Raw genomic sequence first — 14,209 nt, forward strand, 5'->3', positions numbered from 1 at the left:
GTGATACCAGGGCTGTAAATAAACACAGCAGGCAGGAGGTCCCAGACAGCGGTCGTGTAGCCCACATTGTGTCCAATACACAACTGGGACAACACAGTTTTCAACCCGGGCACCTCAGAAAAATTAAACCTTTTTTTTTTTTTGTATGGTTTTGTAGTTTTGGTTTTACAACCAATTACACAGATATAGCTATTTTTTGACGTAATAGCTGGTGGCAGAGTGGCAGCAGAAGGTAAATCTGTGTACCCTGGCGTTGGGAAACACAGACAGACAGACAGCAGCAGCAGCAGCAGCAGGAGGAATGGAGGAGTAATGTGAGCAGCTATTGTTTGACGTAATAGCTGGTGGCAGAGTGGCAGCAGAAGGTAAATCTGTGTACCCTGGCGTTGGGAAACACAGACAGACAGCAGCATCAGCAGGAGGAATGGAGGAGTAGTGTGAGTGTGGCAGCAGGCAGGCAGCGTGACATAATAGCCCTGGTACCTAGCGGTGATACCAGGGCTGTAAATAAACACAGCAGGCAGGAGGTCCCAGACAGCGGTCGTGTAGCCCACATTGTGTCCAATACACAACTGGGACAACACAGTTTTCAACCCGGGCACCTCAGAAAAATTAAACCTTTTTTTTTTTTTTTATGGTTTTGTAGTTTTGGTTTTACAACCAATTACACAGATATAGCTATTTTTTGACGTAATAGCTGGTGGCAGAGTGGCAGCAGAAGGTAAATCTGTGTACCCTGGCGTTGGGAAACACAGACAGACAGCAGCATCAGCAGGAGGAATGGAGGAGTAGTGTGAGTGTGGCAGCAGGCAGGCAGCGTGACATAATAGCCCTGGTACCTAGCGGTGATACCAGGCCGTAAATGAACACAACAGGAGGTCCCAGACAGCGGTCGTGCAGCCCACATCGTGTCCAATACACAACTGGGACAACACAGTTTTCAACCCGGGCACCTCAGAAAAATTAAACCTTTTTTTTTTTTTTTTTTTTTTATGGTTTTTTGGTTTTGTTTGTAAAACAAATTACACAGATATATAGCTATTGTTTGACGTAATAGCTGGTGGCAGAGTGGCAGCAGAAGGTAAATCTGTGTACCCTGGCAGTGGGAAACACAGACAGACAGCAGAAGGGCAGTACGCAGCCCACTGTAGGTGTAAAATGTGTGGCTGCAGGCGACTTAATAGTCAAAGTGAACCAGGCTGGCTTAGTGAGCAGGAGCCAGGAGGTGGTAAAGGGTGGTAAGGCACATTAACGATGGTTCTTAGCCAGTTCATGTCCCCCTCTCGCCGACAACAGGGGCCAGGAACTCGCCTTCCACCCACGCCTGGTTCATCTTGAGAAACGTCAGTCTGTCCACAGACTTGTGAGACAGACGTGAGCGTTTCTCGGTGACCACACCACCAGCTGCACTGAAGCAGTGCTCGGACAGCACGCTGGAAGGGGGGCAGGACAGCACTTCCAGGGCGTACTGCGCCAGCTCGCTCCAGATCTCCAGGCGCTTGACCCAATACTCCATGGGATCAACAGGGGCATCGCTGTCAAGCCCGCTGTAGGACCCCATGTAGTCAGCCACCATGCGGGTCAGGCGCTGGCTTTGACCGGTGGAGGATGCTGCTGCATGCACCTCCTCTCTAGTCACTGCTGCCGGAGCCTCTACAGTCCTGTAGAGCTCGTGGCTGAGAGACAGCAGGTCTGTGGGGCGCTTGCTGCTGGATGCAGGCACCTGCTGCTGCCTCTGTGCTGGCTGCTGGACAGTGGGGGTGGAAGGCTGGGGGAAGGCTTCCTCCAAGCGCTCAACAAGGGCCTGCTGCAAGCTCCTTATTTGTTGCGCTGGGTCTCCTCCTGCAGGCGGCAGGAACTGGCTCAACTTCCCCTTGAGGCGTGGGTCCAACATCATGCTGATCCAGATGTCCTCCCTCTGCTTCATCTGGATCACCCTGGGGTCTCTGCGCAGGCACGTCAGCATGTGCGCTGCCATTGGGAAGAGGCGGGCCACGTCTGCTGGCACATCGACGGCAGTGCTGCTGTCCTCATCCTCCTCCTCTGCCTCGTCAGCCTCATCCTCTCTCCACCCCCGCACCAACTCAGCTGCACTGTGCTGCTCACCCTCATCAGCAGCAAGGTCAGGGACCTCCACCAAGTCCTCCTCCTCCTCCCCCTCAGAGGTGGACTGTGCAGCTGCTTGCCGCTCCTGCTGGTCCAAGGCTGCCGCTCCCTGTTCCAGCAAAGCATCGAGGGCCCTGTTCAGCAGACAAACCAGGGGCACCCACTCGCAGACCATAGCATGGTCCCTGCTCACCATGTTAGTGGCCTGCAGAAAGGGAGCCAGCACTAAGCACACCTGCTGCATGTGCCTCCAGTCATCATCGGGGACGATGGACGGGATGTTGCTGGTCTTGTCCCTTCTCTGAGCGGCGGAAACAGTGGCCAGGGCAAGGTACTGTTTGACAGCGCGCTTCTGTTCAACCAGACGCTCCAACATCGCCAGGGTGGAGTTCCAGCGAGTCGGAACGTCAAGGATCAGCCGATGGCGTGGCAGATCCAGCTCCTTTTGCACGTCTTCCAGGCTCGCACAGGCTGCAGCCGAGCGCCGGAAGTGACGCACAACGTTCCTTGCCGTTTCCAGCAGTTCGCCCATCCCCTGGTAGGTGCGCAAGAACTTCTGCACTACCAGGTTCAGCACGTGGGCAAGACAAGGGATGTGGGTCAGGTTTCCCCTGTCTATTGCGGCAACCAGATTGGCCCCATTGTCGGCCACCACCTCTCCGACTCTGAGGCCTCTGGGGGTCAGCCAAATCCTCTCCTGCTCCTGGAGTTTGGCCAACACATGGGTTGCCGTCAGCTTGGTCTTCCCAAGGCTGACCAAGTGCAGCAGCGCTTGGCAGTGGCGGGCCTTCACGCTGCTGTTGAGGCGGGGGGTTTGGCCAGGTGTGCCGGAGGATGGCAGAGGATCGGAGGAACCTGCTGCAGTTCCCCTGACCCTGCGGGGTGGCACCACCCACTGTGTTGCTGCTGCTGCTGTGCCCGCTGCTGCTCTCCCATCCTCACCCCCTTCCACCAAGCTGACCCAGTGGACAGTGAAGGACAGGTAGCGGCCTGTCCCGAAGCGGCTGCTCCAGGAGTCCATGGTGACGTGGACCCTTTCACCAACCGCGTGCTCCAGCCCTCGCTCCACATTGGTCATCACAAAGCGGTGCAGTGCAGGAATGGCCTTGCGGGAGAAAAAGTGTCTGCTGGGGAGCTGCCAGTCTGGGGCTGCGCAAGCAAGCAGCGCACGAATGTCGCTCCCCTCCTGCACGAGCGTGTACGGCAGGAGTTGGGAGCACATGGCCCGTGCCAGCAAGCCGTTCAGCTGCCGCACGCGACGGCTGCTGGGAGGCAGAGCCCTAACCACCCCCTGGAAGGACTCGCTCAAAAGGCTCTGGCGTGGCCTTTTGCTGGCACGGGAATCAGCAGACACAGCGGAGGAGGCCACTGAGGACTGGCTGCCAGAACAGGCCTCAGTGTCGGCGGCAGGAGTTGCAGAGGGGGGAGGAGCAGTGCGTTTCCGCACTCCTGCTGGTGCTGCTGGAGGAGCAGGAGGGCGGGTGGCTGCTGTTGCTGCTGCTGCTGAAGGCTGTGCAGTGATGGGTGTGGTGCCACTGCCAGCACCAGATGCCTTCAGCCTCTGGAACTCCTGATGCTGGTGGAAATGTTTCGCAGCAAGGTGGTTGATGAGCGAGCTGGTGCAGAACTTTAAGGGGTCTGCACCTCTGCTCAACTTCCGCTGACAGTGGTTGCAAGTGGCGTACTTGCTGTACACTGTGGGCATGGTGAAAAAGCGCCAGATTGGTGACAGAAACATCCCCCTACGGCATGGAAGCGCTGCTGCCTGTCTCCCTGTGGTGGTTGGGGGTGGGGCTTGGGGGGCTTGGGTGCGGCTGGTGGTGGTACTGGCAGATGCTGCTGCTGCTGCTGCTGAGCCTGAGACACCAGCAGGCTGTGGGACCTGCCTACTGCTGCTGCCAATGCTTGCAATGATGCGCCTCCTTGCAAGGCCCACAAGAGCATCCTCCTCCTCCTCCTCAGAGCTGCTGAGGACGACATCCCCTGGAGGTGGTGGCACCCAGTCTCTGTCTGTCACCGGGTCATCAACATCCTCCCCCTCCTGAAACATGTCCTGCTGGGATGAGGACCCCCCAAACTCCTCTCCTGATGCATGGATGGGCTGCTTGACTGTCGCCACAGTCTTGCTGTCCAATCCCTCATCCCCCAAAGTGCCCATCAGCATCTCCTCCTCAAGATCGCCAACAACAGCAGACAATTTACTCATGATGCCTTGGGTCAAAAGACTGCTGAATGACAGGTCGGCGAGTGACGGTGAACTGGCCTCCTCCCCAGACCCTGCTGGGCGGCTGCTGCGAACAGGGGTGAGGGTGGAGGCCTCAGATGCAGAGCTGATGGCGGGCTGCTCATCCTCCGTCATGAGTTGCATCACAGTGTCTGCATGCTTTTCCTCAATGGGACGTTTCCGACCCGGCTGGAGGAAAATCGGAGCAGGTGCTACACGCTGCTGCTGCTATGTCTCTGCAGCGTGAGTTGCAGATGCTCCTGCTGGGCGGCGCCCAAGGCGTCCACGGCCAGTGGCTATGGGAGGAATGTTAGCCACTGACGCTGCTGCTGCTGCTGCTGCGGAACTGTGCATTCTGGCGCGCCCGCGCCCGCGGCTTGCCACAATGCTGCTCCCTCTCCTCCTGATTCCCTTGCTGCCCTTCCCCTTGCCCAAACCGCGCTGGCTGCCACTTCCAGACATCTTCGATGTTTTGGGCGTATAGACAAAAGTTTTTTAAAAGGGCGGGTGAAAAGTGGGGTACTTTAATGGAGTGGGTTGGTGGGTGAGGTGACTGAGTGAGTGTCCCTAGTACAGTAAGTAGTAACAGTCAGGAAGTACAACTAGCAGTTACAATAATCAGTAGTAATCACAAGTAAATTTAGTGTGTGTACACTACAGACAGTGAGTGCACGCACGCGCAAACACGCGCAGGAGCTAGCCTATGAACAGTGACTGAGTGAGTGTCCCTAGTACAGTAAGTAAGTAAGTAGTAACAGTCAGTAAGTACAACTAACTAATTACAATAATCAATCAGTTATCAGAAGGAAATAGAGTGTGTGTAGTGTGTACACAGACAGTGAGTGCACACACGCAGGAGCTAGTAGCCTATGAACAGTGACTGAGTGTCCTAGACTCCTAGTACAGTAAGTAGTAACAGTAAGTACAACTAACTAATTACAATAATCAATCAGTTATCAGAAGGAAATAGAGTGTGTGTAGTGTGTACACAGACAGTGAGTGCACACACGCAGGAGCTAGTAGCGTATGAACAGTGACTGAGTGTCCTAGACTCCTAGTACAGTAAGTAGTAACAGTAAGTACAACTAACTAATTACAATAATCAATCAGTTATCAGAAGGAAATAGAGTGTGTGTAGTGTGTACACAGACAGTGAGTGCACACACGCAGGAGCTAGTAGCCTATGAACAGTGACTGAGTGTCCTAGACTCCTAGTACAGTAAGTACAGTGTTCTCCCCAGAATTTTTTTCCAGCCGGGTGGCATGAAAAGGTAGCCGGGTGGGTTGCAACCAGGGGAAAGCAGGGCCGGAAACTCTGCTTACAGCATAGGACATCCCTGTACCCCCTATCACGTCCTCTGCAACCCCTATCACGGCCCATGCATTCCTGCACCCCCTATCACATCACATTCATCCCTGCACCCCTATCACATCCCATGCATTACTGCACTCCCTATCACCATGCGTCCATTCACCCCCATTACTCTCACCTAATACTTTACTGCAGCTCCACCTATCTCCCAATAGACAACTCAAACAATACTATTTCCTTATAACATAGGTTATTGCACTCAGACACATTTCATACAATACTGTACCACTATCACATTCCACATATCACTGCACTTCAGTATGCTCCCTTACATCACCCGCCACACTCCACATATGATTGCACCGACCTACAGCTTATTAGTGATCCCATCACCCTACATTACAGCACATACATTGCAGCATTACTACAACCATTCTATTTATAAATACACAACCATTCTATGATTATTACACCCTGCAGTATAGGGTACCCCTCTGCCCTGGTCCAGTATGCTTGCACTTTAGCACCGCTTCCTACCCCCCAAAACCATACCTCCCAACTTTTTGAGATGAGGAAGAGGGACACTTAAGCCACGCCCCTGCCACAACCCCATCACAACCCTATTCATGCATACTATAAAGATTTCATAAGAAAAATACGTTGTTTTATAATTCAAACCACCCTGGTCCTTTTTATCCTGGTTCATTTTCCTTCATGTTCCTCATGTTTCATAGTAACATTTTACCGTTCGTGATATATCAATTTAAAGTATGGGAATAAAATTTACAGTCAAACACATTTTTAGTCGAGAGGTATATAGGCCTGAAAGAGGGACAAATGAGGAGGAAAGAGGGACAGGACTCCCAAAGAGGGACAGGTGGGAGCTATTTAACATTTCCCAATGTCACCCCCTCCCCCTGCTCACCCCTTTGGCAGCCGCGATTAGGATGAGTTGAATGGCCTCCTTGATGTAGTAGCGCTTGTCCACAGCACCCTGTCCTGCCGCTCTGCTGGAACACTGTGACTCACTTCCTCAGCCCGCTGGTGCCCGGCTTCTGATTGCAGTACGGCGTCACGCTGAGTGTCTTCACAGCCATGATCGGCTGCGAGGAGAATACACGTGCTGCAGGCAGCCCAGGGGAGCCACTGGCCAGGCCACTGTACGGACGGGAGATGGGTGTACTAGAGGGGACCGGAGGATGTGCTCCCTAGTTCCGGCTGCGCTGCATCATATAGCGCATTGCTGCACATCGCTTCTCTTCCATATCCCTGCGGCAGCGATCTGACGATCGGACAGAAGAGAACTCTACAGGCGGGGAGCGCAGCCGGAACTAGGGAGCACATCCTCCGGTCCCCTCTAGTACACCCATCCCCCGTCCGTACAGTGGCCTGGCCAGTGGCTCCCTTGGGCTGCCTGCAGCACGTGTATTCTCCTCGCAGCCGATCATGGCTGTGAAGACACTCAGCATGAAGCCGTAATGCAATCAGAAGCCGGGCACAAGCGGGCGGTAGAGGTGGGTCACAGTGTTCCAGCAGAGCGGCAGGACAGGGTGCTGTGGACAAGCGCTACTACATCAAGGAGGCTGCCGCTGATCTGAAGATATAACAGGCGCCAGGAGGGCAGCGCAGCCGTAACTAGGGATTGCTATATTCAGAGGGAGACCCGCTTTATGCGGGGAGACGGCAGCGCACATGAGCGTGTGATGCGGGCGGGCCTTGGAGCACCCGGGCGGGGTTTCAAAACAGCCGGGCGGCCCGCCCACTTAATAGGTCCTGGGGAGAACACTGAAGTAGTAACAGTGAGTACAACTAACTAATTACAATATTCAATTACAATAATCAATCAGTTATCAGAACTTGGAAATAGAGTGTGTGTAGTGTGTACACAGACAGTGAGTGCACACACGCAGGAGCAGCTAGTAGCCTATGAACAGTGACAGTGAGTGTCCTAGTACAGTTACAGTATATAACTACAATACTAATACAATCAGTAGTAAAGGACAGCAGAAATACTGGTATAGAATAGAGAGAAATAAACAGAGGACAGGAGGACAGCTGCCCACACAGGCAGGCCCTGAGGCCTAAAACTGTAAGCCTGCAGCAGCTGGCCTGTCTCTATGTAACACAAAAGCTACTAACTAAAATACAATGTCTAACTAACTAACAACAATATAGGTGTGTATAGGAGGTGTATGTGAGCAAAAACGCTAGGTAAATGACCACAATAAAGCTCTTGCTAAGCCAAAGCACAAAGGAGCAACTCTCTCTCTATGCAAGTCTCAGGCAAGGACGGAGAAACGTAACATGGCGGCCGCTATTTATAGGGTAGGGGCTGGCCAGGGTCCCCCTCTGTGATTGGCTGCCGTCAGAGGGCCTGGGAGCCCTCTGATTGGCTCTAAGGACATCAATCTGGGCTATGACGCTATTCGAGCTCGGTACCGAGCTCGAATAGCGCCGTTTGCTCGAATAGCTCGAATAGTGAATGGGCTATTCGAGTGTACGCGAATAGCCCATTCGAATAGCTACAGCTATTCGGAGCTCGAATACCGAGCTCGAATAGCTGGAAAAGAGCTCGAATATTCGAGCTACTCGAATATTCGAGCTCTGCTGAGCACCACTGATAATGAGGGAATAACACAAACCTGGCTATGGAACAGCTGAGAAGCCAATTGTCCCATTACTTTTGCTCCCATAACAAGTGGGAGGCACATATGCAAACTGTTGTAATTCTAATACCGTTTATCTGATTTGAATGTAAATACCCTTAAATTATAGCTGACAGTCTGCAGTTAAAGCACCAAAAGTAGGGTGAACAAGTTGCTGTGTCTTATACTGTGAATAGTATGCTAATCTCCACCCCATCCATGCTTATGTTATCCGGTCACCGGTTCACAGTAATGATGTCCACTCCCGCCGGCTATTGTAATGCTTCCCTCTCCCGCTGGCTATTGTAATGCTGTCCACTTCCCCTGGCCATGCTAAGCATCCCAGAACGGCAACGGCATGCTCCAAATCCTCTGTCCTGAATGTTCTTTCTAGTTTGAATTGTTGCTGGTGCCCTCTCTATGCCTGGCCTGTCGGCGCACATGTGCCGGGGTCACACAAAGAGAAGCCACCAGCCACAATGTAAACCGGGAAGACGACTTAAGACAGAGGACTTAGAGCTTGCCGTTGGAGAGGTGAGGGCTTCTGCTGCATTTTCAACTCTGCAGGTGCCATGCAGGGATCAATTAGCATGGCTGGGGAGGGGGGGGGGGGGAGGGAGCAGCCATCTTTACAATGGCGGGGGGGGGGGGCAGCCATCATTACAATGTCAGTGGGGCAGACATCATTACAATGGGGGAAGCAGACATCATTACAACGGGGAGTGGGAAGCAGTCCTCATTATAATGGGGGGGGGGGGAGAAGACATTACAATGGGGGGAAGCAGACATCATTACAATGGCTGGGGGGGCAGACATCATTACAATGGGGGGGGGGGGGAAACAGACATCATTACAATGGCTGGGGAAAAGCAGATATTATTTCAATAGCCAGGGAGGGGGGTTTGGTGGAAGCAAACATCATTACAATGGGGAGGGAGCAAACATCATTACAATGGAGGGGGGAGGGGAAAGCAGGCATCATTACAATGGACGGGGTTGAGCAGACATCTTTAGCATGGGAGGAGGGGGGACTTTTTTCATACAGTATATTATTTTGGGAACTAAACTGGACTGTGGGTTTATGAGCAGCGTTTGAAGCAGCAGTTCTCTATATTGAGATTTCTAGTACATGTCAAATAAGGAATTCTATTTATCCACTTTAAGACAAATATGTAAATAATGTTTATTTTTGTGCTTTTATGGGGGGAGACGCTATACAAGAAGCTCCCTCACCATAGATGCACCAGGTTTAGTATTTTTTCCCCCTTGTTTTTGTCCCCTAAACCTAGGTGCATCTTATGGTCAGGAGCGTCTTATGGGCCGAAAAGTACGGTATATAGCACTCTGCGGTATAACACCTTGCACATAATAACTGCACTCATTATTCTTTTTCCTTTTAGACTTTGAAGACTGGGGAGAGTGAGTTGTATTTCATTGGTTTACGCTTATCCTTGGATAAAGAATTTAAGTAGGTGTTTATTAGCCAATTCCGTTTACGTTTAACTTACTGTGGTTTATTTTTGACTGCCTGACATCTAAAGATACCCTATTTTCACACTTGATAAAAAATAAGCCCCTTTCATAGAATTTTCCAATGAACAAGGATGTTCAACCATGTCAGTTCCTTGTGTCCATTGTGGTGAGGGATCGCAACGTTCTGTCTTGCACAAATCAGGCGTATCATAGTTAGCATGCTGTCAGTGACATGCCCGTTGCAATAACTATGTTTGCTTCCATAATACCTAACCTTAACCGCCCCCCTGAAATTAGCAACAGTATTTGTCGCTATCTCGGAGGGTAAGTGAGGAGAGGGATTCTCTGCTCAAACGTCCACTAGGGGCGATCCTGCAGGCTTTAAAGAGCTGCTATTGGGCAGCTCTATCTCCCTGGCTACACCCCCTGCTGCCCCCATGTCTCCCTGTGCACTGGGAGAGAGAGATCTCTCTCATTCCAGCATTGTGACCCAGAGGTCACAAAAAAGGGCCCTAGCAGGGCTCAGGAGCGGCGGAGAGTGGCGTGGATGGCGGCTACCTGATCCGCCCAACCCCCCGGGTTCAGGTAGCCTAGGTTTTTTTAATTTATATGAGCCCACCTCCGGCTCTCTTTAACTGTCCCCCACCACTTCCCACGGCTAACTGAAACCACCCCCACATGCCTAACTTTAACCGTCCCCATGGGTTACTTTAACCACTGGGAATAGCCCAGCAGGGCTGCCAGGCAACTGATATTGTTTAAAATGAAATAAATATGGTAGCCTCCATATTCTTCTCCCTTCAGTTGTCCATTAAAGAGTACCTGTAGGGAAAAAAGTGTCCCATTTAGAGATTTACCTCAGTAGAAGATAGCCTCTGGATAATTGAGAGGTTTTCCTCATTCCCCTTGCCTCCACCAATCCAGCGCTAGGACTCCACTGGCCTTTTTGTGAGGTTAATAAAAGGGCAGTAGAGATCTTTTGGGCAAGGTGTTGCATGCACTCACTAGTGGAATCACAAACGTGGTTTCTGCACTGGGAGGGGTGCAGGAGACTGATGTGAACTGGCGGCATTACACTATTGTGTTTTCATTTTTTCTTGAGGAACTCTGAGACTTTGGTGATCTCCCTTTCTTCACAAAGTTGGGAGAGGAGGTGGACAGATATTCGTACTGGACTCTTAAGTGGTGGACTGTCAGTTCAGTAAAATCTTTTGTATGCTCTAGAAAAATCATTGAATGTTAGTGTAAATTTCATGCATACTACTGTTACTGTTGCGTGCTGTACTGTTGATTACATGTCTTATCAGGAAGAGCTTATTTAATGACGCAGGTCAGCTGTGTAGGAGAATAGAATTGGTGTTAGGAGCTATTTTTTTTAACACAAGCTCTATGGTGAAATTTATGCTGTCCTTATTAAATAACTGATGGTGGGGATAATGGAATAGCATAATTTTCACCATAGTGCCCCTTTAACTGAAAGTTTGTTTCTCTATTAATGTATTTAGATGGATGGACGACTCTCCTATAACCTATGTTGCATGGGCAAACAATGAACCCAACTTTGCCAACAATGAAGAGAATTGCGTAACAATGAATAGAAGGCAAGGTATGACTTGTGTGCATACTATAGGCTCAATAATAAAGTGTTAAAATCTTATCGTACAACTACTGCATTGATATTACAGTGTATGGGCAGTTACCCAGTATTTTACCCCATTGCATAAGATAATTAACTCCATATATTTCAGCAGTTCATAGTCTCAAAAAGTACCACAGCTTAGCTGAATTTAAACTGGGAGTGATCTGAGCTCTCCAATCCTCCTTTTGTTTCCCATTGTTTGTGCGCTGTATACACTCCTGAACCACTGTACACAGCAGCCATGGCCAGGAGCATCCCAGGTATGTGCAGTTTTAATTGTTTCCGTGCCGTACATGCCCAGAATGCTCCTGGCCATGGCTGCTGTGCACAGCCATTCAGAATGCGAGTGAGGAGGGAAAGGACAGAGCATGCGTGGTTAAAGTGAACGTCCAGACTAAAAATCTATTCAGTAGCACTGAAAAGGCTTGGTGATTCTTTAACAGTTTCACAGCATCAGAACTTTGTTTTCCTTATCCAAGCCTCATTTTTAGCTGCACGGAAGCTAAGCTCCGCCCCATCAAAGAAAACCGCCCGGGCATTTTTCCCCTGATACTGTGCAAAGCATGATGGGATTTCTGATGTTGTTGTTCTTGTTGCCTAGCAACTGGAAGGGATGATCAGGACACAGGACAGTTGAAACTGTGTCTCATGCTCCCTGTCACCTCCTTTCAACCAAAAAGATGGCTGCCCTCATGACATCACAAACTTTTGCCTGTTCTTTTACAACAGGGTGGGTAAGAGATTATATTATCTAGCTATGTTAATTAACATAACTAATGTAACTTAATGACAGTATGTTTGTTTAGGCTGAAGTTCCTCTTTAAAAAATCTGCACAGGAGAAAGAATGTTCTTTGAATTTGGACATCCCTTGCTTGAAAACAAGACATTTGGGTGTGTTCAGCAAATGGCGGTAAAACTGCCATGTGATGGGAGTGCACAGAAATTTTACCGGTGCTTCTGACATCATGGTAGCGCACATTGCGCAATCAGCATGACCCATGTTACCTACAGTCAGGTGCATAAATATTGGGACATCAACATAATTCTAACATTTTTGGCTCTATACACAACCACAATGGATTTGAAATGAAACAAGCATGATGCGATTTAACTGCAGACTGTCAGCTTTAATTTGTGGGTATTAACATCCAAATCAGGTGAAAGGTGTTGGAATTACAACAGTTTGCATTTGTACCTCCCACTTGTTAAGGTAGCAAAAGTGATGGGACAATTGGCTTGTCAGCTGTTCCGTGGACAGGTTTGTGTTATTCCCTCTTCACAATTACAATGAGCAGATAAAAGGTCCAGAGTTGATTTCAAGTGTGATATTTGCATTTGGAATCTGTTGCTGTCAACTCTCAAGATGAGATCCAAAGAACTGTCACTCTCAGTGAAGCAAGCCATCATTAGGCTGAAAAAAAGAAAACAAACCCATCAAAGAGATAGCAAAAACATTAGGCATGGCCAAAACAACTGTTTGGAACATTCTTAAAAAGAAGGAACGCAGCGGTGAGCTCAGAAACACCAAAAGACCTGGAAGACCACGGAACAACTGTAGTGGATGACCAAATAATTATTTCCCTGGTGAAGAAAACACCCTTTACCAGGAAAACACCCTTAACCAGTTGACAAGGTCAAGAACACTCTCCAGGAGGTAGGTGTATGTGTGTCAAAGTACACAATCAAGTGAAGATGTCACCAGAGTGAATACAGAGAGTTCACCACAAGATGTAAACCATTGCTGAGCCTCAAAAACAGGAAGGCCAGATTAGAGTTTGTCGAAATGACATCTAAAAAACCCTTCACAGTTCTGGAACAACATCCTATGGACAGATAAGACCAAGATCAATGTTTGGAACATTCTTAAAAAGAAGGAACAGAAACTGAACAAAACTCCATTGTTTTAATATCTTTATGCTTGAGTAAAATCTGTAAAGTTTGTAAAGGGAACATTAAAAGTGCAAAACAAATCATTTGTATCAGATGGGCTCTGCCACTAAGTGATACAGGAAGACTCTCCCAGTCCAATAATTCTTGCGTGATCTTACATATGATTGAGGAGAAATTTAAATTATAAAGTTGAGCTATCTGATTGGGTATCTTAATACCTACATATGTGTTGGAGAACTTGACTATATTTGTTAGGCAATTCTCCCATGTGGGATATAAATTCCGCCCTGTAGAGTAATTAAAGGATACCCGAGGTGACATGGGACATGATGAGATAGACATGGGTATGTACAGTGCCTAGCACACAAATAACTAGGCTGTGTTCCTTTTTTTCTTTCTCTGCCTGAAAGAGTTAAATATCAGGTATGTAAGTGGCTGACTCAGTCCTGACTCAGACAGGAAGTGACTACAGTGTGACCCTCACTGATAAGAAATACCAACTATAAAACACTTTCCTAGCAGAAAATGGCTTCTGAGAGCAGGAAAGAGATAAAAAGGGTCAATAGTTCATAGATTTTAGCTCTGGCATACTTCAATGAAAGTGTCATTGAGCAAAAACAAGAAAACAGTTAAAACTCAAAGAGTAGATTTAAATATAAAACAAAACTGTGGAATATCTTAAAAAGTCATTTTTAGGAGAAGGAAGAGAGATACAATTGTTTATTTAATTAGTTTATTTTCGTCTCGGGTGTCCTTTAAGAAAAAGCAATTCACATTTTTGGTTGTTTACAGCAAATCCAAATACCAAACCAAACTCTTGTAAATGGGTCATGACATGGGGGAGATCTCTTTTAGGATTCCTCATATATAGCAAAATGTAATCTGCAAAAAAAGAACTCTTAAGAATGGAGGGCCAGTC

General features: G+C 49.0%; 1 protein-coding gene across 2 annotated transcripts in view; it reads left to right on the forward strand.

Moving 5' to 3' along the window:
• Positions 1-14,209, forward strand: part of LOC137518158 (macrophage mannose receptor 1-like) — a 493,922-nt gene that overhangs the window by 239,367 nt on the left and 240,346 nt on the right. For both annotated transcript variants that reach the window (XM_068235572.1, XM_068235573.1), the window contains exons 18-19: positions 9,688-9,755; positions 11,266-11,366. In XM_068235572.1, the coding sequence (XP_068091673.1) occupies positions 9,688-9,755; positions 11,266-11,366 (169 nt within the window). The remainder of the gene's footprint in view (positions 1-9,687; positions 9,756-11,265; positions 11,367-14,209) is intronic.

The sequence above is a fragment of the Hyperolius riggenbachi genome, chromosome 5, assembly GCF_040937935.1.
Source record: "Hyperolius riggenbachi isolate aHypRig1 chromosome 5, aHypRig1.pri, whole genome shotgun sequence".
NCBI lineage: Eukaryota > Metazoa > Chordata > Amphibia > Anura > Hyperoliidae > Hyperolius > Hyperolius riggenbachi.